Source organism: Chanos chanos, chromosome 11, assembly GCF_902362185.1.
Source record: "Chanos chanos chromosome 11, fChaCha1.1, whole genome shotgun sequence".
Taxonomy (NCBI): Eukaryota; Metazoa; Chordata; class Actinopteri; order Gonorynchiformes; family Chanidae; genus Chanos; species Chanos chanos.
In genome coordinates this window covers 14569440-14593966 of record NC_044505.1, presented here as the reverse complement: position 1 = coordinate 14593966, position 24527 = coordinate 14569440, and the positions used below count along the sequence as shown (strand labels likewise).

The following is a 24527-nucleotide window of genomic DNA, read 5'->3' as shown; positions in this document are numbered from 1 at the left end:
TGAGTAGAGATGGATTGGATGGATAGATAAATGGATGGATGGACAGAGGAATGGACGGATGGATGGATGGATGGATGGATGGATGGACAGATTGATCGAAGGATGGCTTGATGGATGGATAGATGTGGATTGAAATAGAGGTAAAGATGGAAGTGAGAGAGGGAGTAGAAATAGGAGAGGGGTAGGTAGGCCTGCTTTTTTTAACTTGCATGTGTGCGGTGCATATACACAAACACGTGACTGGGGCTTTTGGAATCTTTTTTTTTTTTTTTTGGTTTATGTTGGTATTTGTTATTTTGGTTCAGTTTATTTGTACAGCAAGTATTACGAGACCCAGTGTGGATTATACTGTTCTCAGGCTGTCTGTGGGTAGTGTTCTATGGGGTGTGTTCTTTAGAGAGTGCATCAAAATACTGCTTTGATGTGGAGGTCCTTTGACGATAAGGTGAGGAGAAGAGACATATACATATCCGAATGTCAGTGTGTGTGTGTGTGTGTGTGTGTGTGCGCGCATCTGTGTGTGTGGTGTGCCTCACATAACCATGCGTGCACGCCCATAGATGTAAATAAGTAGAGAGAGAGAGAGAGAGAGAGAGAGAGAAAGGGGGAGAGAGTTGGTTGACGAAGTACAGAAAGAAAGCAGGAAAGAGTAGCACTCCTCCCTTCTTCCAGAAAAGGTTAGTGCATGTGTCTGGCCCAAGCTGGTATGGCTATAAAAAGCTGTGTGTGTGTGTGTGTGTGTGTGTGTGAGAGAGAGAGAGAGAGAGAGAGAGAGGTCTCATAAGTATTTGTTTTGATATGCTGCAGAGAGACATCAGATACTGTGTCATGATGTCGTCTGAGCTCTTAGTCTACTGGAACACCACACAAACACACACACACACACACACACACACACACACGCAAAAACCCGTGCCCCAACCCTGCTCCCACCCTAACACACTCTTTAGGGAGATGTTCGTAGGCTTATTCCCATCGCTCTGATCCGACACACTCTGTTCTGTTGCTCTGTCCCATCCTATCCCTGGTCCTTAGCTGTTGTCAGCTCTCAGAAAGAAACTCTCTTGGGTTAAGTTAATGTGACTTTTGATCTGCACACACCCCAACCGATTGTCTAAACCACATAGATTTTAATCTCTCTTTCATTCTTTTTCTTTGTTTTCAACCTTGCTTCTGAAAGAATTGTTTATGATTTTCCCACCGACATAAGGTCTCTAAAATCTCAATCAGTAACATTTGTACATTGTTGTTAATCAGTTTTGATATCTTTCTAGAGTAAATTAAACCTAAACAGCCTTTGCTTCCATTGCCTCTGCCATTTGGCTTTCCTTAATTTAATTTATAGATCTCAGTCTATGAAACGTGGTCAATACATTTAACAATGCATTAAAGTGATGTTTTTTCCTCCACTTGCTCTCAAACTCTGTGTCTCTGCGTCCTATTTCTCTCTCACGTACAAACACTCTCTCTCTCTCTCTCTCTCTCTCTCTCTCTCTTTCTCTTTCTCTGTTGTGGTAATGTTGTATGTGAGTGAGAGAGGGCATCTATAGTTAAGTGTAACCAATGTCGCGTGTGGTGGTTGTGAATTAATTGGTGATCCATGCTTCGTCAGATGGACTCTGAAACTTCGTTTGTCAACATCTTCTCACACAGGATGTAGACCTGAGGTTGTCATAGCAACTATTTCCTGTGGCTCTGTGAGTGTCTTTTGCAGGCTCTTGCGTCTCCGCTGTAAACACGGGGCATCAGTAACCCTCACTGACACCAAAGTGTGCGTGTGAGGATGTGGCATGGGAGAGACACTGATCACAGTCATTTAAAATAGATTTAAGCACAACCTTTGATCAAAGGCACATCATTCCGCGCTTTGTGCTTTTCTTGCATCCTCTCTCTCTCTCTCTCTCTCTCTCTCTCTCTCTCTCTCTCTCTCTCTCTCTCTCTCTCTCTCTCTCTATCAGACGCACATCACACACACACAGACACACACACAGACACAATTTGTCCTTCTCTGATGATGTTATTCTGTCTGTGCCACCTGTCCCCCAGGCTTTGCCTGTGAGCTCAGTGTGTGTGTATGTGTTTATGTACATGTGTGTTTGGCATAACAGACATTCATATCATACTAAAGATCACTCAAAAGTTAACATGTCCTTGTGTCCCATTATAACACTGTAAACCAAAAAAAAAAAAAAAAAACCCACAGAGCATGTTAGGTGGTTTGACCCTTTCACTTTGACTCAAAAGTGTCTCATCATATGTTAATCTAATGTTCTCTACGGTGTGTCCACATTTAGATAGCATTTGACCACAACCTGTTCCAGTTATTGCATATGTTCTGTGCTGTCTTTGACACTCATGAGCTGAATAGACTTGTATTGAATGTACACAAGACTTGTTCCCAAAACATGCCTTTATCTGTCAGTGCTGGTTACTGACTTGCACATTACAGTAGCACAACACTCAGAAGTCTTTAGTTTTAGTTTTACCTGTTTAGAGAATAATTAGTAAGAAAGGCACTCTATGTTCATTTTGGTCATTTGTCAGATGTCAAAATACCTTTCCTTTTACAGTTCCATGTTGTTTCTGTCTTGTTTGCTAATAGCATACTTCTTTTAAGCATTGCCTGGTGTTAATGTGAGAAAATATAAACATTTAATGTGTGAGTAAGAGAGAGAGTGAGAGAGAGAGAGCTGAGATAGGCTTCCACAGAAGTGAGCAAATCTTTGTGCTTACACTGAGAGAGAAAAAGAGGGAGGGAGAGAGAAGCAGGCAGACAGACAGAGAGAGAGGGGGGGGGGGGTGAGATGGACTTCCACAGAAGTGAGCAAACCTTGTGCTTACACCGAGAGAGAAAAAGAAGGAGGGAGGGAGGGAGGAGAGAGAGGGAGAGAGTGTTGAAACGCTTTCCGTTTCCGTAAATATCCTATTTTTGTTCTTCCCAACATTATAATAGGAACCAAAAGGCAATTAGTTCTCCTTTCTATCCATATGTGCCAAACGTTTGCAAATACGAAAGTTACGACAAGTTTCATCCAAGCGCCACTTCTTTCAGCTTTAACGATGAATGTTCCGTTGTCAACCACCAGGTGGCAAGCCATACTGTTGTTCACCAAGGGATACAAAACGATGCATCAATGCACTGTCTCCACCCATTGAACTTTTTAGAATAGCTTACATTATTTTATTGGAAAACAGGTGTTATAAATGTGGACATATAGTAAAATATATAATGGATTTGTAGTAAAGCGGGCGTAAAGTAGACAGAATAATTACATATCTTCAACATAGCTTCTGTTTTGGAAGGTTGCAGCATTACACGAAAGAATACTCTATCAGTAGTTCGTGGTACATTAATTTCAGTTCCTTGGTTTAAGATCACGTTGTTTCGTTGGTTTTAAGGTGCCATGGGGTTAAACCAATGGTAGGGTTGATTATTAATAAAGTTCAACCGGGTATATCGTTCCGATTGCAGCACCTGGTCATCATCAAACGCAGCTGTCATTGCAAACACAGTATAGGCTGCTTCCAGTACGGCTTTGTCAGCTTGCTTGACTTTACATTTAAAAAGTGAAGTGTTTATCATTTTTGACGATTATGAGGTAGCATTATATGGAGTAGTTATGTAGTTAGGGGGCAATTTCCTGGCTCTCCTTCCCTTCCAATAACTCCGGATTGGAGCGCCCTGCGGTGATGTAGACGCGCTGTGTGAGTAACGAATCCTTTTGGAGGAAGGAGGTTGGATCTACATTGAATGCCGTTGGAGCGCGGCGAAAAGCAACGCTTTTAAGGAAAACCAAATGGCAGAAGCAATGAAAGCGAGGCTGTTTAGGTTTAATTTACTCAAGAAAGATGTCAAAACCGAACAACAACAACAACAACAACCTGTGAGTTTTCTGTCCTGTAAACTTGTACTCCGTTTGGTTTAGCTGTTTCTTTTGGGGAAGTGACAAAGTAAACTCACAGCATCAAGTTGTTTTTTGCTATCCAGCTAACTTGCTAGCCTGTTAGCCGGCAAGTTTGGGGGACTTCAAAGTTGTCAGCAGTAGCAGAAAGTTTTTTCTTTCCAGTCTGGATTACTATCGAGTTTATTATGTGTTTTCCAGAAAACGAATTTTGAATTGCAACATGTCGTTGGTCACGTTATAGTTGTTAAGTATCAGCTAGTATCCTCAATAATGTCATGTTATTTGGGGTACACTGCCGCATGTTATCCTAGCTCCTGTAAGAAAGGAAAGAGCTGTTATAAAGCGTAAGTCAAACGATAACCAGCTATTTGGTAGCTACTGTAAATGTAACTGTAACAAAAGATATACCACAGACATGTTTTGACATATATGGTTCTTGAGTAGGTCTTAGTAGTAGGACCTCGTTTCTGACATATGTCACTTTTGAAGTTTACAACCAAAAGACCTTGTAAAAGATTTTCAGCGGTGGTTATTTGGTGTGGAGTTGACCTTAACCGCTCCTAGCAAAATACTCTCTCAAGGAGTAGTTGAGATTAGGTACATGGACTTGTTCATTCGTTGTCAACCAGGGAATGTGAACATTTGAACCCATCGTCTTGACTCTTAATGAAGGAATGTTGACTGAGAGGGTTTCTCATACCAGTCAGCAAACAGAGATACTCAATTCAGTAGCAACGTCTCTTAAATCATAATTCCGTCCCAGGGTGTTTAAACATTGAAGTTAATCTGTATGTGTGCACGTTTCTGTGTTAAGGTGTTTCACTGAGACGGGGAATTATGAACAATGGGAGGTTTGGAAGGAAAGCACGGTGCGAAATTGGTACCGGAACAGCCGGTCACAAATTTTGTATCGGCGTACGTTAATATTATTGAAAGAGGCACTTCTATTTTCTCCGCAACTGAGAGCGAGCAGAGCCAGGAACTGCGTCTAAATGTTTATAGACTTCATACAAGTTCAGTAAAAACACATTTCCGTTTATAAATCTTTAAGGTCAGGAGAAGCCAAATTTTACTCTCCCTCACTCTGCTTCCCGCTTTGAGCTTTACCTTGGCAGTGAACGGACTACATTACCCCCTGAAAAGAACCATCATCCTCTGTGAGGATTTGGGTCGGCCTACATGTTGTTTGTCTGTCTGCTGAAAGTTTTCACAGGTTTTTTTGTTTGTTTGTTTGTGTATTATGTCTAAATGGCTGAAAAGATGAGAATAGTGTGTAATACAGCTTGATCTTATAACTGTTTTTATAACTGTTGGTGTTCCCACAAAGAACGGTGAACGGAGGCATAAGACAAAACCATACAATTGGAGACTGGCTCAAGAATACTCCATTAGGAACTTTAGTTAACCTGTGTGTTTGTGTGTGTGTGTTTTACACCTGTGCCACAACAAGCTTTTTAAGAATAGTGTGCCACCTCCACCCTGCTGTGTTCCTTTCCAAGCCCTATTGCGTTCAGTGTGTTAGAGATAAGAGGTGTGTATGTGGGTGTGGGTGTGTGTGTGTGTGTGTGTGTGTTTGTGTCACAGTCACATGGTGTGTCCTTGTCTCTGCTTTGCCTTGCTCATGTGACTGGTCCGTGTTCTCTCACAGTGCTGATCCTGCTTCAGAAACAATGCCGCGAACCCGACAAGTTTTACAGCTGTGCTGTTTGATTTTTGGCTTCCAGGCTAATAGTCAGCATTTTTTTTTTTCTTTTTGGAACATAAATAAAGTCTTGCGAAGTAACCCAAATTAAGAGCTATTAACTATTCCGTTAAGATAACATTTGGGAAATACATTGAAAACAGCCCCTGCTTTTCTTTTGCTATCTCAGATTGCGAATCAGTGTGTGCACTTTTTTCTTGTCATTACCATGACCAAATGACCAAAAAATCCCTATGACATCAGCGGTCTCTTATTTCGCTTTTTTCCTTCTCCTTTTACTCATTATATGGTCTCTGAACTTTGAACTTGATGTAACCCTCGAGAGTCAATGCTGAGTGAGCCTGAGAAAACTGAGCGGAATTCCCCTCCGTGTTGTCACTGGGCACAGCATTCCCATTTTTATAAATATTTAGGCCCAGATATCTTACCTTTCTCAAACATACACCAAATATCTTTGACATGTTCCCTCTGTATGAGAATACTCAGCTCTCCTACGTTAAAAAAGGGTGTGTGTGTGTGTGTGTATGTATGTGCATATATGTGCGTGTGTATGTGAGCGTGCATATGTATGTGAATGCCCTTGTGTGTCTGTGTGTATGCATGTGTGTGCATGCATGTGTGTGTGTGAATGTCCATGAGTGCATGCATAAGTGTGTACGCATTGGTGCGTGTGTGTGTGTGTGTGTGTGTGGGTTTGCTTGTGGTGCACATGGCTGAGCAGCTGTCCCCTGGCTATAAGTTTCAGCTCCTCCCCACCCACATTCAGATATGAGCTCCCCTGACACACAGTCTTATCATCTCATAAGGCCGGTATTGTACAGGCTGAGCTCCACCGAGAGAGATGCTTGATTAGAGCCTGCACTCTCCAGCCTTTATTTAGACAGTATCCCCTGGGCGCCTGGGTCTGCCCCACAATCAGCTCTTCAGTTAAACACAATTGTTTGTATGGGCGTCTAAGGCTTTACCGCCTGTGTCAGCTGGACAGGTGAAATCTACTTCAGTTGAACAACAGAATGTGTGTCAGTGAACGCTGGGCGTATCAGTTTGCTGCCGTTAAATCAGTGTTGGGTGATTAGGTGACAGGCCTGTGTTTGGTTTTGTTCTGCTCTGTTCTGTGTGAGGGCTCGAGCTTACTTCTCTTTATTTTAGGTTAGCTTTTATGCCTGCTTGCCTCACTTCCTCTCTTTTTCTGTGTGTGTGTGTGTGTGTGTGTGTGTGTGTGTGTGTGTGCGTGTGTGTGTGTGTGTGTGAGTAGGTGAGAGACGGAGAACAGAGGTTGTGTTTGTATGAAAGAGTGCTTTCAGCCACAGCATGTGTGAACCAGTCTTTTACCCAGGCTGTCTTTCACCCCCTTCTCCCTATCCCTTAAAAAAAGGGAGAGAGACAGAGACAGAGAGAGGGAGAGAAAATGGACAGGTAACCATAATGAGATTTAAAGTTATTCGTGTACATTTAGTAACCAAATTCACGCTCTTATTATGAATAACACGGACCTAAGAGAGATGGATGAAAGCTTGAAGAAGTTTTCAGAGATGGTTTTTTTTTTGAGACAACCCTTTGCATAAGTAGAAACTAACACAGAAAAGGGGTGTGGTTTGTTTTTCATGACGTCATCAATATGCTGCAGTGAAAAATTGCAATGAAGACTAAATCATTTCAGTTACTCGGATTGAGAGGAGGAGGAGTCAAAACAAGTTCCTGACCCAAGAGAACAGGCAGGATAGAGAGATCGAAAAAGGACGAGAGGCCGACAGCGAGAGAGAGAGAGAAAAAGTGATGTTTTTAAATTCTTAGCGCTAAAGCCTGTGGTCTGTGCCAGAGCCCAGAGAGGTAGAGATAAGACAGGAGAGAAAAGGAGGCGTGGAGGAAGAGTGTAACAGAAGCTGCTCTGTTGTAATGGCAGTTAGAAGGTGAAGAATAAAGGGTTTGGACATGCCGTCTCTTCTCAGTTGGATGAATAAGGTGAGCTGTGGAGATCTCTTTCTCTCTCTGTGTGTGTGTGTGTGTGTGAACGATGTCCGCACGAGTGTTTTAAGCATGTCACTCAGTTAGCGCTTGTTATCAGAAGGCTTTGTAGATGCTTCGTATGTTTCTGCTGACATTCGAGGGTCTGTCCACCATTACCATTCCATAAAGACTGGGAGAGACTAGACCAAGTGCCAAATATTGACGCCTGATATTTTCAGTAGTAGTAGTAGTGAAAAGCCATGTGAACTACACAGATCCAGCAGTAGTCTGCCATCTCAAGTCTAGTTTTTGCCTTGTTATCCAGCTGCCATCTCAAGTCTAGTCTTAGCTGAACTGATTGCCCGCTTTGAGTAGTTTTCATGATCTGCTCTCATCTTCCAATCAGGTTACCCAGGCTCTTTGGAACTGTGATTGTGAGCATTGACTGCGCAGTTCATAAGCGTCAGATAATCAACAGAAAATTCAGTAGTTAACAAATGCACAGTTCATGACCCTCTTGAACATTCTCTTGCGAAAGACCAGACCTAAATATCATTGCTTGCACCAATCTTATCAGAACCAGCATGTGACTGTTAGTGAGCTCACTCTCCTCGGTTTGATCCTGAACCAACAACTCATCTGTTGCTTCAGTGATTCTGCAGACCGACCCTGTTGGACTACTGTTGACCATTCCATATGAGAATCCTGCCAAAGCACTTTGAAATGATGAGAGCCAGATATTTCAAATTGGACACAAATCAACCGAGAGCCTGAGTGTCAAACTCTATCCGAGACCAAAACTGCCAAACAAATGTTAAAGGTCGTTTGTCTTGCCAGTGCTTTGTATTTCTGGCCGTTTCTCGGCCGTACCTTTTGTGCCGTCCGTGTTTTGCGGTTAAGGTAGCCAGTCCGATTACCGACAAACCCTGGCAAATTGGTATAAGTGCATTAAGGAGAGGGGACGGATTTGGAAATTAGATGAGAGATTAGAGCATGGTTTTTAAAACTCAATTACTCACACAGAACATTGTTGTTGTTGTTGTTTTGTCTAAAGGCCAAACCAGCACTAGGATCTTACAAAACCCAGTGCATTTTAACAGTGTGTTAATAAAAGTGTCCAGTGAAGGCTCTTCTTTTGATTCTGTAAAGCTGATGCATAACTGAAAAATATCACTGATCAGCTCCTATGCACATGCCTCATTACAAATACTGTACATTTAAATACCGCTCTGCTGATTTCCATATCAGTGTTTCAGCAAGAATCATGCAGAACCAAGAAAGGCAGAAAAACACACACACACACACACACAGTTCTCCGTTAGCTCTGTCTGTTTGTTGAAAGGGTGTGTCCCCACTGTTTCTTTTGGGGGGGTGGGGGGGTGGTTGTGGTTGATGTTCTTGCCGAGACAGTGGTTCAACAGTTGGACTAAAATTGTGTTTCTGAGTGTGGCTAAAATATCGCTTAGCATCACGAATGCAACTTTCAGAGGGAAAGTGTCCCTCAGGACTATTTTCATGATGAAGTATTAACATTATAGGGACCTGTGCTTGCTTAATTACTACATGCTGCAAAATATATGTGCGTGTGTGTGTGAGAAGAACAATGAGTGTTTATTATGTAGAAGACAAGGCCTCTGTGTGTCTGCAACACCTGGGAGCGAACACCAAGTGTCCTGTGCTCCATGAGAAAAAGGATCTTGTACACCCCCTCCCATGTCCTTGGAAGTTTTGCCCCTCTGTATGAAAAAGCTCTGCGCTCTTCCGCCTCCGAGAGAACTGCACTTCTTCTTCTGAGGTGTGCTTCTCCCACGATCATGACATCTGATTCATCAGTCTGTCCTTCTCCGATGATTTCATCACATCTGAAGTTTGTCATCTCTGAAAATTAGCAACTCTTATCGCAGGGGGAATTCAGACTTCCCTTTGCGTGAGTTTTGGCATTAAGTCGGCAATGCTCAGTAATAATCCTGTGTGATCACAATGCTTGAGCTCCCCCCCCCTGTCTCACATACGCTGTCTACCGTAGCGTGCGCTCGCTGGTCGACTTGTGGGGCTTGCCCTCGGCCTACGCGCTTTTCTCTGCGACAGTTCATGTATATGCTCCCGTGTGGGAGAGGCTGTCTCGTCCCATCGACTATCACTGTTTACCCCTCAGCTCTTTTCAGACGGGTTCTTCAGTGCAGTGCCTGCTTTCAATCCAGCTCTATGCTGATTCAGGCCTGCAGTTAAGGTAACTGCGTGAGAGATGCGAGTATAAAGTGTGTCAGTCTAAAGCGAGAAAACACACTGCATGTACGCACGCGCGTGCGCACGCACACACACATACACACACACACACACACACACACACACACACACAGTCAGCACACGCGTGTCCTTAGACAAGATTCAGCAAGACCCGCCATGCCAGCTACACCTACACTCACTGCCTTCATCTCACAGCATAACAACACACACACAGATACATGGACCGTTTTTTTTTGTTGTTGTTGTTTTTTTAATGTGTGTGTCTGTTTCTTGCCTTTGAGTTTGTTTTGCTCTGATCATGCTCTTTATTTGTACTTTTCAGGTGTGCTTTTGTAATGTTACGTTCAGTAGGCAAATTTTTTTTTTTTTTTTTTATCATCCATGGCTGAAAAACTGTACTAATAAATACGGATGATAAACTCGCTCTTCACCAGGGCAAATTATGGCTGCCAGAGGCTTAACCAGTCTTCTGAGGAGTATGAACAGAGTGGATACAGACTGTCCTCTAGACTTTGGGTGTTTTTCACAAGGGTTTGTCTCCACTCGTCTCAGTCAGTTTGTTGAGTTTCTTGGCTCTTTGAAGCATATTTATATAAAATAGATTTGGACAGAGAGCTGCATTCCACACTTCTGAGATTTCATTACAGGCAAATAAAACGTAACTGACTTACATGCTTTAGTTTATGACCAAGCATTCTCTTTCTTTCTCTCTCCCTCCCTCCTACTGTCTGTCCTCCCTCCCTCCCTCCCTCCCTCTCTCTCACTCTCTCTCTCTCTCTCTCTCTCTCTCTCTCTGTCTCTCTGTCTGTCTCTCTCTCTCTTTGTCTCTCTCTCTCTGTCTGTCTCTCTCTCTCTGTCTGTCTGTCTCTCTCTGTCTGTCTCTCTCTCTCTGTCTCTTTTTTGGTTTGTTGGCACTGAGTGTAGTTGTGAGTGTTCTGGTTGGAGTGTTGATGGATTGGAGGTCAAAGGTGAATTACTGTTTTTTACCCAAACTACTGTGGGGCATAAGGCTATGCACCAAGGTTACACACACACACACACACACACACACACAGATGTAACCAGCTGGACTATGTCAGAGAAGTGTTTTAATGTTATGCAAAGACAGAGTGAATATACACAGACGCACAAACACATGCTGTTGTTATTGTCTGGATAAAAATCAAGTGTGTTTGTGCAGTACAGTGGCTGCTCAGTAAGAGATGTTTGTGCCCAGTTTTTCCACCCCATAACACTGATTTGTGGTTTGACCTATAGCTCTTCACTGTCTTAAGTGTCAGATGTCCTAAGTCTGCAATGCTGTAATCTCGCTGCCGCTGCCATAATTTTCTAATTCAAACCAATGTAAGCTGATGACGGCCTATGCAGTGTCCTCCTCTTCTGGAAAACAGAGTCTCCAGTTTGCCTGAGAGGAGGGTAAATGTTCAACTTTTACGATTATTCATCCACCTCGAGCCCGGGTTCAATGATTGATGCGGAGCAAGTCTCGCTGGAAAACAAGAGAGAGCATTTTTGTCGGCAGAAAAACATCATGTGTATAGGGCAAACCCTTCCAATTGATTCACTTGAGAAGAGTTTAGACTGAGGGTGTCTTGAGTTTAGGCTTTAGTTTGTCTTTGGTAAGAGCTGTGTGTTTGGTAATGATGTTCATACAGACACACATCTGCCCAAACATAAAAAAAAAAGAAGAAGGGAGAGACCCACAGACACACATGCCTGGATGCACACACACACACACACACACACACACACACACACACACACACACACACACACACACACACACAGAGCTATCCCTTTCCTGGCATGCTCGTAAAGAAATTGTGCATAGACACAAACACATGTATGTTATCCCTCTCAAACTATCACAAACACACAAGCATATCCTCCAACTCTGTCTCTTTCTGTCTTTCTCCATGCATGCGCACCCACACACACACACACACACACTCTTTGCAGTAACCTTTCCAGTTGAGTCAGTTTTTCCCTCTCAGTCTGAGGTGTGTGTGTGTGTGTGTTTGATGAAGGTTTCAGTCTCTCTCTGTGGTGAGGCAACAGCAGCCACAGTGAAGTAAATAAGTGCCTAGCTGTTTCCACCCAATCACTACAAATCCACTACTAAACCTCAAAAACTTGATTGAAAACATATTTCTCTTTCTTTCTCTCTCTTTGTCTCTCTCTCTCTTTCTCTCTCTTTCTCTTTCTCTTTCTCATTCAGGTCCCTGAGATCATCAGCACGCTACGGCAGGCCGGCAAGAACGCTGCCCGTCAAGAAGACACTCCAACAGCCCCGCCCACTGGCGCCAGTCGCCATGACAACGGCCCCACCCAAACGTCCTGCCAACCCTCGACGGCCGACATGTCGACGGCCTTCTCCAAGAAGTTCGAGGTGCTGTTCTGCGGGCGCGTTATTGTGGCTCACAAAAAAGCCCCCCCGGCACTCATAGATGAGTGCATTGAAAAATTCGGGCGCGCCACAGGGGCGGGGGGGTTGGCGGCGGGCATCAGGCGGGTGCTGTCGCTCACACAGATGATGAACGGGTCGAACGAGGGCGAGGAGGGCGAGAGGAAAACACCGCTGTTTTTCCGGAGGGATCCCAGCTTCCCGTCCCTGCAGGCGCTGGACGAGAACGGACTCTCTCCCGAACTGCAGCGCCGAAGCGCCAACGGCGCCTGCCAGGTCCAACCGACCAGCATCCAGGAGAACCGCACCATGCTCTTTATGGTAACCATGACGAAGCGTGCTCAGACGTGCACAAGCTAGAATCAGAAGAGTGATGTTGAAGTGATTGGGGTAGAAAATTGAAACATCACGTAATTGACTGGATTGAGTTTGTATGTATGGTGTGTGTGTGTGTGTGTGTTAGTGTGTGTGTGTGTGCGTATGTGGTTGACTCCCCACGTTTGGTCGGGGTTGGAGACACACAGTAGGGCTTTGTTGAATCGTCTTTTCACCTCTCCTGTTTTCCTTTGCCTTCCCTCCCCTCACTCTCTCCCTCACTTTAAAACTCTCTTTTCCTGTGGGAGGACAGGGCAGTCTCTCTTTTGTTACACTCTCTCGCTCTCTCTGTGTCATATTCTCTCTCTCTCTCTTTTTCTCTTCCTCCCTCTCTCTGTGGAATGTGAGATGGTGTGACAGAAGGGTTACTCCCTGTCCTTTATCAGTCTAGAGGACTTTCAGACGCTTGTCCAGCCTCTTCCCTCTTTCCATTAGGTTTTAGTGCTGCTTGCACAGTATGAAAAACGCCTCAGGTCAAACACTGTTCCCAGCTGAAGTCAATTCAGTTTCATTCAGTAAAGGGAAGACTATTCACATGATCATCACCATTTCTATTCACTATTATACATTCACTGTATGCTATACATCTGTAATGTCAGTTTATTTACAGTTTAACTTTACCTGTAAGCATGAGCTTCAGCACATGTGTGATACAACATGTGATACATAATACGTGTTGTTACATGTGATAGCTGATTGTTGTGAATGTGGGGTAACTGAATGGATTGTAGATGCAGCGTTGTGTTGGTGTTAATACAGTGCAGCGCTCAGGTTTTAGGGACTTTTCTGCTGTGAAAGTCCCTCTGAGAAGAGGACGGCATGAACAGATCTGAGGTCTGGAGTGAGACGGGAAGCCGTAAGCAGCACAACAAACGATGTGTCTTTTCACGTCTCTCTTCACCTTCACCAAGAGACTTTGGACTTTCCCTGTTTGCAAGCACGATAAAGCAAGTATGCTGTACAGCAGATTTTGGTCTGTCAGAATCAGCCAGGCCATTAACACAGAACTGATGTCTCTCTCACACACACACACGCAGAGTGAGTTTGGTCTGTCAGAATCAGCCAGGCCATTAACACAGAACTGATTTCTCTCTCTCTGTCTCTCACACACACACACACACATACACACACACACAGAGTGAGTTTGGTCTGCCAGAATCAGCCAGGCCATTAACACAGAACTGATTTCTCTCTCTCTGTCTCTCTCTCTCTCACACACACACATACACACACACACAGAGTGAGTTTGGTCTGTCAGAATCCGCCAGGCCATTAACACAGAACTGATTTCTCTCTGTCTCTCTCTCTCTCTCTCTCTCACACACACACACACACACACAGAGTGAGTCAGCGAAAAGTGGCCGTAGTGTCGGAAGGCAGAACGCCTGACCGTTCCAGTCTATCCTGTGTGTCTCACTCAGACAGACAGGAAGTAGTCAGCTCCTCAGCAGGAAGTGTGTGAGCGATGTGTATCAGTTAAGGATGCTCTGTTATGTGCCCTGTCCACATTACTCTTGACTGTTTATGTTCACAGAGCTCCGCGTAAACACAGAGGTTTATTTAGGTCATGGATCTAGTTCGCCTCTCCAGGCGTGTGTGCGCGTGTGTGTGTATGTGTTTGTGTGTGTGTGTGTGTCATCCCTGTCTCTCATTCTTTCTAATCGGTGCACAAGCACATGATTTACAACAGATATGTGTGGATGTGTGTGTGTGTGCTTCTGTGTGTGCATCAGTGTCTCTCATTCTTTCTGTGCACACATGATTAAATCAGTCTGTGTGTGTTTGTATGTGTGTGTATGTTGTTGTTGTAGATTGGCCATTCTCAGATATTCCTGGTGAGTCCTGACAGTAAGAGAGTGGCCATAGAGAAGAGCTTCAGAGAGATCTCCTTCTGCTCACAGGTTTGTTTTTACCACGCACACACACACACACGCACGCACGCACACGCACTCCTTCATATGCCATTGTACTGTAGCTCTGCTATGTCATTCTCATATACTCATAAATGTATTCATGTTACGTCATATGTTTCTTATGCAGAATAAAGATGAAATCCACAGCTGTTGATCTCTTGGAATATGATCTCTTGGAAGATCAGATGAATCATGAAGTTATTTTTAATCAGTTAATGAGTTTATTTATCTATTTATTTATTTCACATACTACTGCTGGACCTCCCCTGATTCTCTCTCCCCTCTCTCTCTCTCTCTCTCTCTCTCTCTCTCTCTCTCTCTGTCTGCAGGGTGTCAGACATGTGGATCATTTCGGGTTCATATGTAGAGAATCAGTGGAGAGTGGGACTTGCCAATTTGTCTGCTATGTCTTCCAGTGTACTGACGAGGCTCTGGTGAGAACCGTGGATAGAAACAGAATGGACACGTGACGGACAGATCTGGACAGATGCATATTCATTTGATAAGCGTGCGGACGTAACAATTTGCGTGTCTTTGTGTGACCAGATGAGTGCAGATGGCTTAGCTCATTGACGACACTGATTTTCCATTCGATGGTTTTGCCTTTGAAATCTCTCACTGTCCTTTAAACCTCCACCTCTTTGGACCGCCCTTGCTGAACCGTGCCCTTCTGATGTGTGCGTAGGTGGATGAGATCATGCTGACTTTAAAGCAGGCGTTCTCAGTGGCCGCCCTGCAGCAGAACTGTAGGACCCAGGGTCAGCAGTGCGACAGCTGCCCCATGCAGCAGCTCCACAGGCTCTGTGACAGAATAGAAGGTCAGAGACGGAAAGATAACACACACACACACACACACACACATACACACACACACGTGTGCACGTGTGCTCTTCATTATGAAATGTGCTCTCTGTGTGTTATATTATACATGTATGTTTAGCATAGCTCTGGCCAAACTCTCTGAGATTTTTCAGTGACCCCTGTGTGTGTTCTCCCGGACAAACAGTTGCAAGTTGCAGTTGTGTCATTTTGATCAGAAAGTTTTGCTCAGAAAGATATCAGTGTTTACTGTTTGATATCATTGTTTTTTGTGCAACAAGATTATTTGGAGGAGTCTGACACTACCCTTGAACTCTCACTGAGAGCACCTGTTTACCACCATTTTGTGTGTATGTGTGTATGTTGACACCATATCAAACTAGCAAGTGGCAGGTTTATTTACAAGCTACACACTGATTATGTGTGTCAAGGTATCAGTTTTATCGTCCAGAGTGTTTAGAGCTGTGTAAGAGGGTCAAGTCTCATTTAATGCTTGTCATAAGGGGTTTCCCCGTCACACTGAGGTAACCTTTACAGACTAACAGACAGATTGTGAATACAGGGCATCAGCGTGATGAAAAATGGGACATGTTTTAAAAGTGAAATATTGTAAGGAGCTCGGGGCTTTTTGTGACGTGCAGTCTTACAGACATCTGTGGTTATAAACACAGGAAGGAGAGCTGCCCAACCTGAGTCCTGTGGAGACCAGAGGCACAATCGCATTATATATGTGAATTTATTTATTTATCTGTTCATATATATCTTTGTTATCCTCCCTGAAAAGATAAGCATGTTTCAATTCCCACTGTCAGGTTAGGTACACTAGTGCTATTTGCTTTATCATTGTGTACATGTGTCCGTGTGTGTGTGTGTGTGTGTGTGTGTGTGTGGTTGCGTGCAGGTCTCCACCCGACTAAAGCTAAGCTGGAGCTGCAGAAACATGTGGCGGGTCTGGAGGCCAAGGAGCAGGCAGCCGTGTTTGAGAGGACCACGGTGAGTAGACACGACCCTGTCATTAACTGTCATAGCCCTGTTGTTGACAGTTATAACAGCTCATGTCAGCAAACTCCTTTCGTATCTGCACACAAAGTTATAGCACCTTAGTGTGACGGTGATAATTGTGGCATCATAACCAGTTTCTATGTGATAGCCTTCTATCCCACAGAATGACCTCATTGTGACAGCAATAGTTGTGATGTCATAACCAGTTTGTATGTGATGGGCATCTATCCCACGAAGTGACCAGATTGTGACAGCAATAACTGTTACATTGTAACCGATTCCTGTGTGGTAGCTTTCTATTGTGTGATATGACCTTATTGTGACACCAGTAATTGTGATGTCATAACCAGTTCCAATGTGATAGGCTTCGGTCCCAGGGAATGAAGTGTCCAGTCTAATGCACATCTGTAATTGTTTTGGGGACCTGCATAATGTCATAATCATAGATTATTATGATGCAGTCCAATGTAGGCTGTATCCAGTCCAAGCCTCTGATACAGAGCATGTTGTCAGTTTTTAATGTTATTTATGGTGATAGTAACGCTCTTATCGTTTTTTCCCACTGTCTCCCACTCCGGCCATAAATTTTATTATCGCAGCTCTATCTGTTATACATTTATTGAGTCCATCTGTCTCGGCTTAGTCCATCAGTCTTGTGTAGAGCGGTCACAACTTTCTTGAGCTGATTGTTGGTGTGTGTGTGTGTGTGTGTGTGTGTGTGAGAGAGAGAGAGAATGAGAGAGAGAGAGAATGAGAGAGAGGGAGAGCGTGAGCGCTTGACTGTGAAGAAAACCTGTTGGTTGACTTCGCCCATTTTGCCTGGAGAGCTGCCAACTCATCTGGCCCATTTCCCCATGTGCCTATGAGTCAGTTTATACGTATTAACCCAAGATTTTTAGGTCAACTGAGACACAGGACACATTTTCAACTCCAAAATGATATGTATGATTCCCAGAATTATTGCAGTTCTAAATGCTACTGACTCTTACACAGTGAAGAGATCTTGCTCTGCCTGTTCATGCTCTTCAGTGTAACTTTTCACTCTGTAGAGTCTGCTCACTGGCAGCTTATTTGAAACAGTGCCCTTCACTTTGATATAGTTCATCAGATTATGCACAGAGGTGTCCAGAAAATAGTTAAGACTAGACCAAGAGGGTTTTTTTTTGTTTGTTTTTGTTTTTTTTTTTAGAAATGGGTTGGCAGTGTTTGAGTAAGAGCTGGGAATAAGCCGTGACGTTAGTAAACTCCATTCATCATACTGTTCAGAGTCTCAGCTGAGATCACACTGGTTATGGGTGGACCTGGCGTTCAGACACAGACAAGTCCATCTCTGTGTTAGGATGCCACCTTGTGGAGATTTGGAGAAATGCACAGAGTTTCAAAACACCCTTAGGAAATCTTTATGAGGACACTCTTTGAGATCTTTTATGAAGAAAGAAAAAGGTAAAATGACGTGGTTTGAGTATCTCTACTGAACAAATACAACTCAGTGAACCACAGGTTGCTTCATAATATGATTGTCTTTTTACATTTTTGCATAAAATATCTCAAACAGTACCCTCGTAAGGCTCTAGTGAAATTTTTTTTTTTCTTTTTTGTGATATTCAGTTTATGTTCTGTGAAAATCATTTTGTTTCCTTTGTTACACACAAAGGCTTGGACCACGTGGAATCAAACATTTCTTGGATTTGGACTGTAAATTGGACCAAATGCAAATATTTTGAAACCATGTAAATGTGTCTGAAACCTAGCCAGTGCTGACGTTTGTTTGTCTGATTTTGTGTGTGTGTGTGTGTGTGTGCGTGTGTGTGTGTGTGTGTTTGTTTGTGTGTGTATAGAAAGCCAGGCCTAAGTCTGAGCAGGAGGAAAACGAGCTGGTTGTCTCCTGTCTGCGAAGACTGTACGAGGAGAAACAGAAGAATCACACACACTCAAACAACACAGATCCCAAACAGGTAAACACACACACACTCCTCTTTGATTCCCTCTGTTCACGAACGCACAGATGTAGAAGTAGTGTAGACGGGGCTCCAGACTAACTCTTCACATTGGTTGCACTGGTGGGCCCAACTTTTTCATTTAGATGCACCAGCACATCATTTAGGCGCACCCAAAATTTTTCACCGCCCCTGTTGTCGCCGCAATAATATATTTTAAGCGTTACCTTTTTTTTGTCAGTTCCCATACACGTTGGTCATTTCTTAACACATTATGTAAATGACTGTAAACAGAGATAAAGGTGCAGGGGAGGGGGGCTGCTCTGCCGGTCACACACCTGTCACGGCCACAGGACGGATGGGCCTGATGGGCCTAGGCCCACCCAAAAGATGCATACGCCCCCCCCCCCCCCCCCCCCAAGTTTTTTCATTTAATACAAATAAAAAAGTTATTGTTGATAATATAGCTAAAATATCATGACAAACGCTCCTGAAATAAAGAAAATGTGTTCTAATTTTTTTTTAATTTGTATAATGCTTGATGGGTTTGACTGACATGTCTGTTAGCCAATTAACAAGTTTAGTCTTGACTGTGGTTCCACAGTAAACCTTCAAGATAGCGGCTGGTTTTCCACCCAACAGATTTGCATATTTTAAGCGCATTCATGAAAATGCGGCTAAGGAAATGTCTGTGCGTGTTTCCATCAGCTGTGTTATGCGGATGAAAAATGTACACTGTCCTCATTGTGGGAGGAATTGTGAACAGCTGTCGGTTTAAAAGTTGTCTAAGGCAACTGTAATGGCAATACATGATAAAATTGCAACAAACCCCTTATTGATGCAACTAGATCCGTTTCCATGAACCAGTATTATTTTATCCTGTTCTAATCACCTCTTTCCAGCTAATACATTTCTTATGTGACTTATGTGATTTGATGTGAAGTTTAAGCATTAATTTGCATTAAATAGTTGGAAGATGTTGGGTCAGGATTAGGCATCGTACCGGGGACGGGGGAGACAGGTGGTGGAGCGGTACCTCCGCCGACGCTGTCGGGTCTGGGCTGGGCCTCTCAGGGCAGGGGACAGGTGTAACAGGCACCGCGGCATTTTTCTCAATGAAAAAACACTCAAGAATTCTCTTCATTTTGAATTAGCGGTATGTTTTAAGGTTGTGATGTCTTGAGAAGGAGTAGGGTGTGGTTTCACGCAGACATGCCGGCCTTTCCCCCCCCCCCCCCCACCCACCCAGGGTTGGAGCCAATCAGAAGCAGAGCAGGGGCAGGCCTTCGCAAAGGGGGGAAAAAAGAAATTAATGCCACACACACGTACACACACGTGTACACACACACACACACACACACACACACACACACACACACAGACCTGCTAAATGTCAGGCGGACTGGTGCGACCGGTGAAAATGTTTAGTCGCACTTGACAGATTTTTGGTCGCACTCTGGGGCCATGGTAGAGAGAGGGATGGATTTGTCAGTGAATTCTTTTGTATTTGTTGAATGTGATTCAAACACAGTGAAAATGTGAAAGTCGATTGAAATAAGTTACCACCACAAGTAATGTTATCAATAAACACCGCTGTAATATGTGTAAATATGTGTCCCCTATACAATGCCTTTGTATTGATTGCAGTGTGTGTGCGTGCGTGCGTGCACGTGTGTGTATGCTTGCGTGTCTGTTTGTGTGTGTGTGTGTGTGTGTGTGTGTTTAGACAGTCCCTGCAACGTGTGAGGAGGGCTCTGATGGCAGTATGAGTGCCAGCCGACAGCGTCTGGAACTGCTCAGGACTAAAGCTAAGAGATCTCTCACTGAGTCACTAGAAGGAATCTGGAAGGTAGAGATACACACACACACACACACACACACACACACACACACACACACACACACACACACTCGCTCTACAGTCCACTGTCAGACCTTATATGGCTCAGCCATAGTGATGTGTGGCAGATATGTAGTATGTGACTCTTATGTTTGTCTGATGTGTCATTTCTATGTAGATTAATTAATCACAGCCATTCTGACCATATGCTTTATTTCTCTCGAGATAGTTAAAAGAAAAAGAAAAAAAAAAACAGAAGATGAACTGGAACTAATGTGTGTGTGTGTGTGTGTGTGTGTGTGTGTGTGTGTGTGTGTGCGTACGGGCGCTTGACTCTCACAGGGCAGCGGTAAGACTAAAGCACAACGAGACTGTAGTGAAGGAAACAGCCTGTCCTCAAATTCGACACTCAACAGCATGACCCAGGTTAGACTCCTCCCCTCAGTCTTTACAGAATCACCAGCCAGCTCTGTTCTCTGTCCTAACCAGGCCTCCATCACTCTTAATCTAACCAGGATCCCTTTCTCTGTGAAAGTCTACAGTCTACACTGCGCGATCAGTAGTTTTCAAGACTTTACACGTTACCACATCTGGCCCTGTATATAGCTGTAATTATTTAAGTACTTATAGGGAAACACATAAAGCGTCCCAGGTTTTGTTAAGTAGTCCATGTCTTCAGATACCTGCTAATGCTGTATGATACTGACTTCAGCCTCTTTTTACACTCTGTCTGCTCTTTCTCATGCCTTCTCTCAGGATGTGTCCTTGGATGACCCTCTCTCTTCTCCTGTCCTGCCCTCCACCCCTCTGAGATCCCACAATTCCACAGGGGACCTGAAGCGTCTGGACACCTCCCAGTCGGGTCGCGACCCCCCGCCGCAGGCGTTCCGCCGGAGAGCAAGCACCATCAGCCACTCCCCGACTCTCTCCCCCAGTGACCCGCCCTTACCTCCCAAAGAGCCCACCGCTGCCACCAAACCCAAACTGGTCCGCCACTACTCTGTCAGCACAGACACCCCACACCAGAGCAAGTAAGAGAGAGTGTGGGTGTGAGTGAAAGAGAGAGAGAGGGAGAGTGTGTGTGTGTGTGTGTGTGAGAGAGAGAGTGTGTGTATGTGTGTGCATGCATGTGGGTGTTTTCATCCATCAATATGTGTTACTAACAAAGGAGATTAGTTCATGTTTTCATTTCTTTCTGTCTTTTGAAGTAGCGATGATCTATATAGATTTTGATTGAAAGATTAGATATGTCAGAGGTTAATTATCATATATTGTCTCTTGTAACACATACTGCCTACTGATCCCAGGGTCCCCATGGTCATGGAAATCCTGGAAAAGCCATGGAATTTTAAAATCCCATTTTCCAGGCCTGGAGAAGTCATGGAATTCAGTAAATTCATTGAAAGTTTTGGAAAAGTCATAAAACTTAATTTTGTCACACCAGGAGCATAGGAGATAAAGTATATCTTACTGTATGTTTTGTGAGTTAATGCAAGTCACAAAAATCTGATCGCTTCCTACTCCCATTAAACAGTGTGGTAGCAGAGAGTGAGAGGAGAAAACACATTTTATCCAATCTCGTTTCACTCTCCGTGAGGTTTCAGTCCAAATCATTCGCCACGTCCTCAGTAGTGTAAATGAATAGGAAATCTAATTTTCGTTTGTCAGACATCATGTTGATCAAATTGTTTTATCTCTATCGAAAACATCAGTGGCCAAAGCCTTCTCTGGATTTGTCTGATAACAATGTGACTGACAGTAAATGCTAGCGATCTTAATTGGGGTAAATAATTCACTTTGCTGGGGTCCAAACGATCGCTTTACCGATGTCGACAAATACGATTTATAACCTAGGATTTAGCTCGTGTCATAGTGCCACTGCTTTGAAAATAATCTGGATTAGTCGTAGGCTGAGTACAGATAGGGTAGCCCTACCTTATCGCTTATACAAGATATATGGCTTCAAAGCCACCTATGCTAGCAAGTAAACCACGCATTTAACCTGTTAGCAAAAAGCTTTGCACTTTTTAACCTGTGGAGTTCAGTACACAGTTTTGTGTTCCTACTTGTAAGTAGAGAAAGGTCATGGTAATTTCATTAAAGGTTATTGAGAAGTCGTGGCAGTGTTTTGGAATCTTGTCAGTGAAAATAGGTGGGAACCCTGTGATCCATTAAATCTGCATTGTTCAGATTCATTCATTAATAAAATGCCTTTAAAGGTCCCACATACATCTCAGATCATCTGAGGCACAAAGCCAAAACACACACACAAAACACGCATATACACACACAAGCACGCACAAATGCACACACACACGCACACAAGCACGCACAAACACACGTGCGCACGCACAAATGCACAGACGCACAGACACACACACACACACAAACAACAAAATAAATTGCACGCATGCAGTTTGCTGTTAGTTCATAATTTATGTGGGTTCTGACTTTAGCTGCATTATCTGCCTCAACATTGGCTGATGCTTTTTGTCTCTGTTTATTTATTTATTGTTTGTTTGTTTGTTTGGTGAATTCAGACATTCTGTTACTCCACCTCTTCTTGTCCACCAGATCACACCACACAGCCACATTTTTCTTTTTTTTTCTGTCACTTGCACTTTATTGGAACACGTTCATTGTAAGCTTACTGCTTTGTCATAAGTAGTTTAAACTGTCAGAATTTGACACGCGAGGCCACGCCTTTTGTTCGGACAGGTTGTGCCAGAGTTGGTGAAACTGCCTCAGCTTGTTTGGCTCCAGTGATCAAAATCGCCATAGCTACACGGCTCCAAAGCGAATCGAGAGCTGGCAAGATGTTTGTGCTCTTTTGTTCTTTAGATAGCCTGGTTCTTTGACATTAATTGTTCTAGTTCACCGTTACTTCCTGTGGAGTGGGGTTTTTTAGAAACTACGGTAACCGTTGCCATGGTTTTACCAGTCCTCTCACTTCCTGCCTGTAAATGTACCCACTTCCTGTCCAGGGTTTCCCTGGGGGCGCTGTTCCACCCTCACTTCCTTTAATTTGTGACCTTACGTTTATTTATTAACATCCTTTCTGTCCCCCCTCCTTTTTTCTCTCTTTCTGGTTTTCTCTCCCTCTCTTTCTCTCTTCCTCTGTACCTCCTTTCTTTTGCTCCTCTCTTTTCTTTCCTTCTTTCTCCCTCCCTCCCTTACATTCTTTCTTTTATATCTCTCACCCTTCTTTTGTTTTTTTTTGTTTTTTTTCTTTTCTTTTGTTTATCTTTCCTTCTAAAGGGCTGGCAGGCCTTCTCAGGTTAATGATGCCAGTAGCAATCCTGCTCAGGTCTCCTCTGGCCCTGCTCACTCTTCCTCATCCTCATCTTCATCTTCCTCTCCTGCTCCTGTCTGTCCAAAGCCGATGAGGCCGCGCGCCCTAGCCCTTGAGCCAGGGTCGCGACCCCCCAAAAGGAGGTGAGACGCTTCGCTCTGGACCCTGGCTTGTCGCATGACCATCATCCATCGCCTCGCAACTGAACATTCGTTTCTCATCATTTAAATCATGCTTACATGTCTTTTCACTTTTGTGTTCTCTTCATCTGTGTTTTTTTTTTTTCCTCTACGATTTATATAAAGTCTTATCCGTATACACGAAAGCCTTAAAGATTAACGCACGGCAAAACCATCGGCTTATTGTACGAGGTGTTGTAATATGATATTGCAAACATAATTACAACCATTCACACTCACACACGCACACACACACACACACACGCACACACAGGTTTGAAAAAGGCTTTCGTAACTCTTACCTTTTTTCCATGTCTGTTTCCCTGCCTCCTCTTCTCTCTTCTGCCTCCCCTCCCTCTTTCTCTCTTCCTCTTTCTTTCTTTCTCTCTCTGTTTCTCTTCGTCTCTCTCTCTCTCAGTCCATCTGGTCTCAGTGGATTGAGGGCAAGGATGCACTCATCCTCTTCTGTTCCAAACTTCCTCAAATTTCTCGCCCCTGTAGAGGAGAATGACGATAACACTGAGTCCCCCAGGAGAAGGTACCCTCTCCGTTTGTGTCACTTCACCTCTCTCTCTCCCCCTTTCTTCACTGTGTGTCTCTCTCTCTGTCTCTCCCCCTGTCTTCACTGTGTGTGTGTGTGTGTGTCTCTCTCTCTCTGTCTCTCTCCCTTTCTTCACTGTGTGTGTCTCTCTGTCTGTCTCTCCCCCTTTCTTCACTGTGTGTGTCTCTCTCTGTCTCTCTCCCTTTATTCACTGTGTGTGTGTCTCTCTGTCTCTCCCCCTTTCTTCACTGTGTGTGCATCTCTCTCTGTCTCTCTCCCTTTCTTCACTGTGTGTGTGTCTCTCTCTCTCTAACTCTCTCTCTCTCTTCACTGTGTGTGTGTGTCTCTCTCTCTCTCTCTCTCTCTGTCTCTGCCTCCCTCATTATTGTGCCTGTGTTTTTCTCTTTCTCCCTCTCTATCTCTC

The 24527-nt window shown here is 43.9% G+C and overlaps 1 protein-coding gene across 1 annotated transcript in view; it reads left to right on the top strand.

Annotated features, from left to right (window-relative positions):
- tbc1d1 (TBC1 (tre-2/USP6, BUB2, cdc16) domain family, member 1) overlaps window positions 1-24527 on the top strand; it is a 47324-nt gene that overhangs the window by 852 nt on the left and 21945 nt on the right. Inside the window, exons 3-13 of the mRNA XM_030787721.1 lie at window positions 12020-12526; window positions 14392-14481; window positions 14823-14927; window positions 15179-15311; window positions 16214-16305; window positions 18153-18269; window positions 20002-20100; window positions 20434-20517; window positions 20848-21122; window positions 23422-23526; window positions 23981-24100. Coding sequence (XP_030643581.1) covers window positions 12020-12526; window positions 14392-14481; window positions 14823-14927; window positions 15179-15311; window positions 16214-16305; window positions 18153-18269; window positions 20002-20100; window positions 20434-20517; window positions 20848-21122; window positions 23422-23526; window positions 23981-24100 — 1727 coding nt within the window. The remainder of the gene's footprint in view (window positions 1-12019; window positions 12527-14391; window positions 14482-14822; window positions 14928-15178; window positions 15312-16213; window positions 16306-18152; window positions 18270-20001; window positions 20101-20433; window positions 20518-20847; window positions 21123-23421; window positions 23527-23980; window positions 24101-24527) is intronic.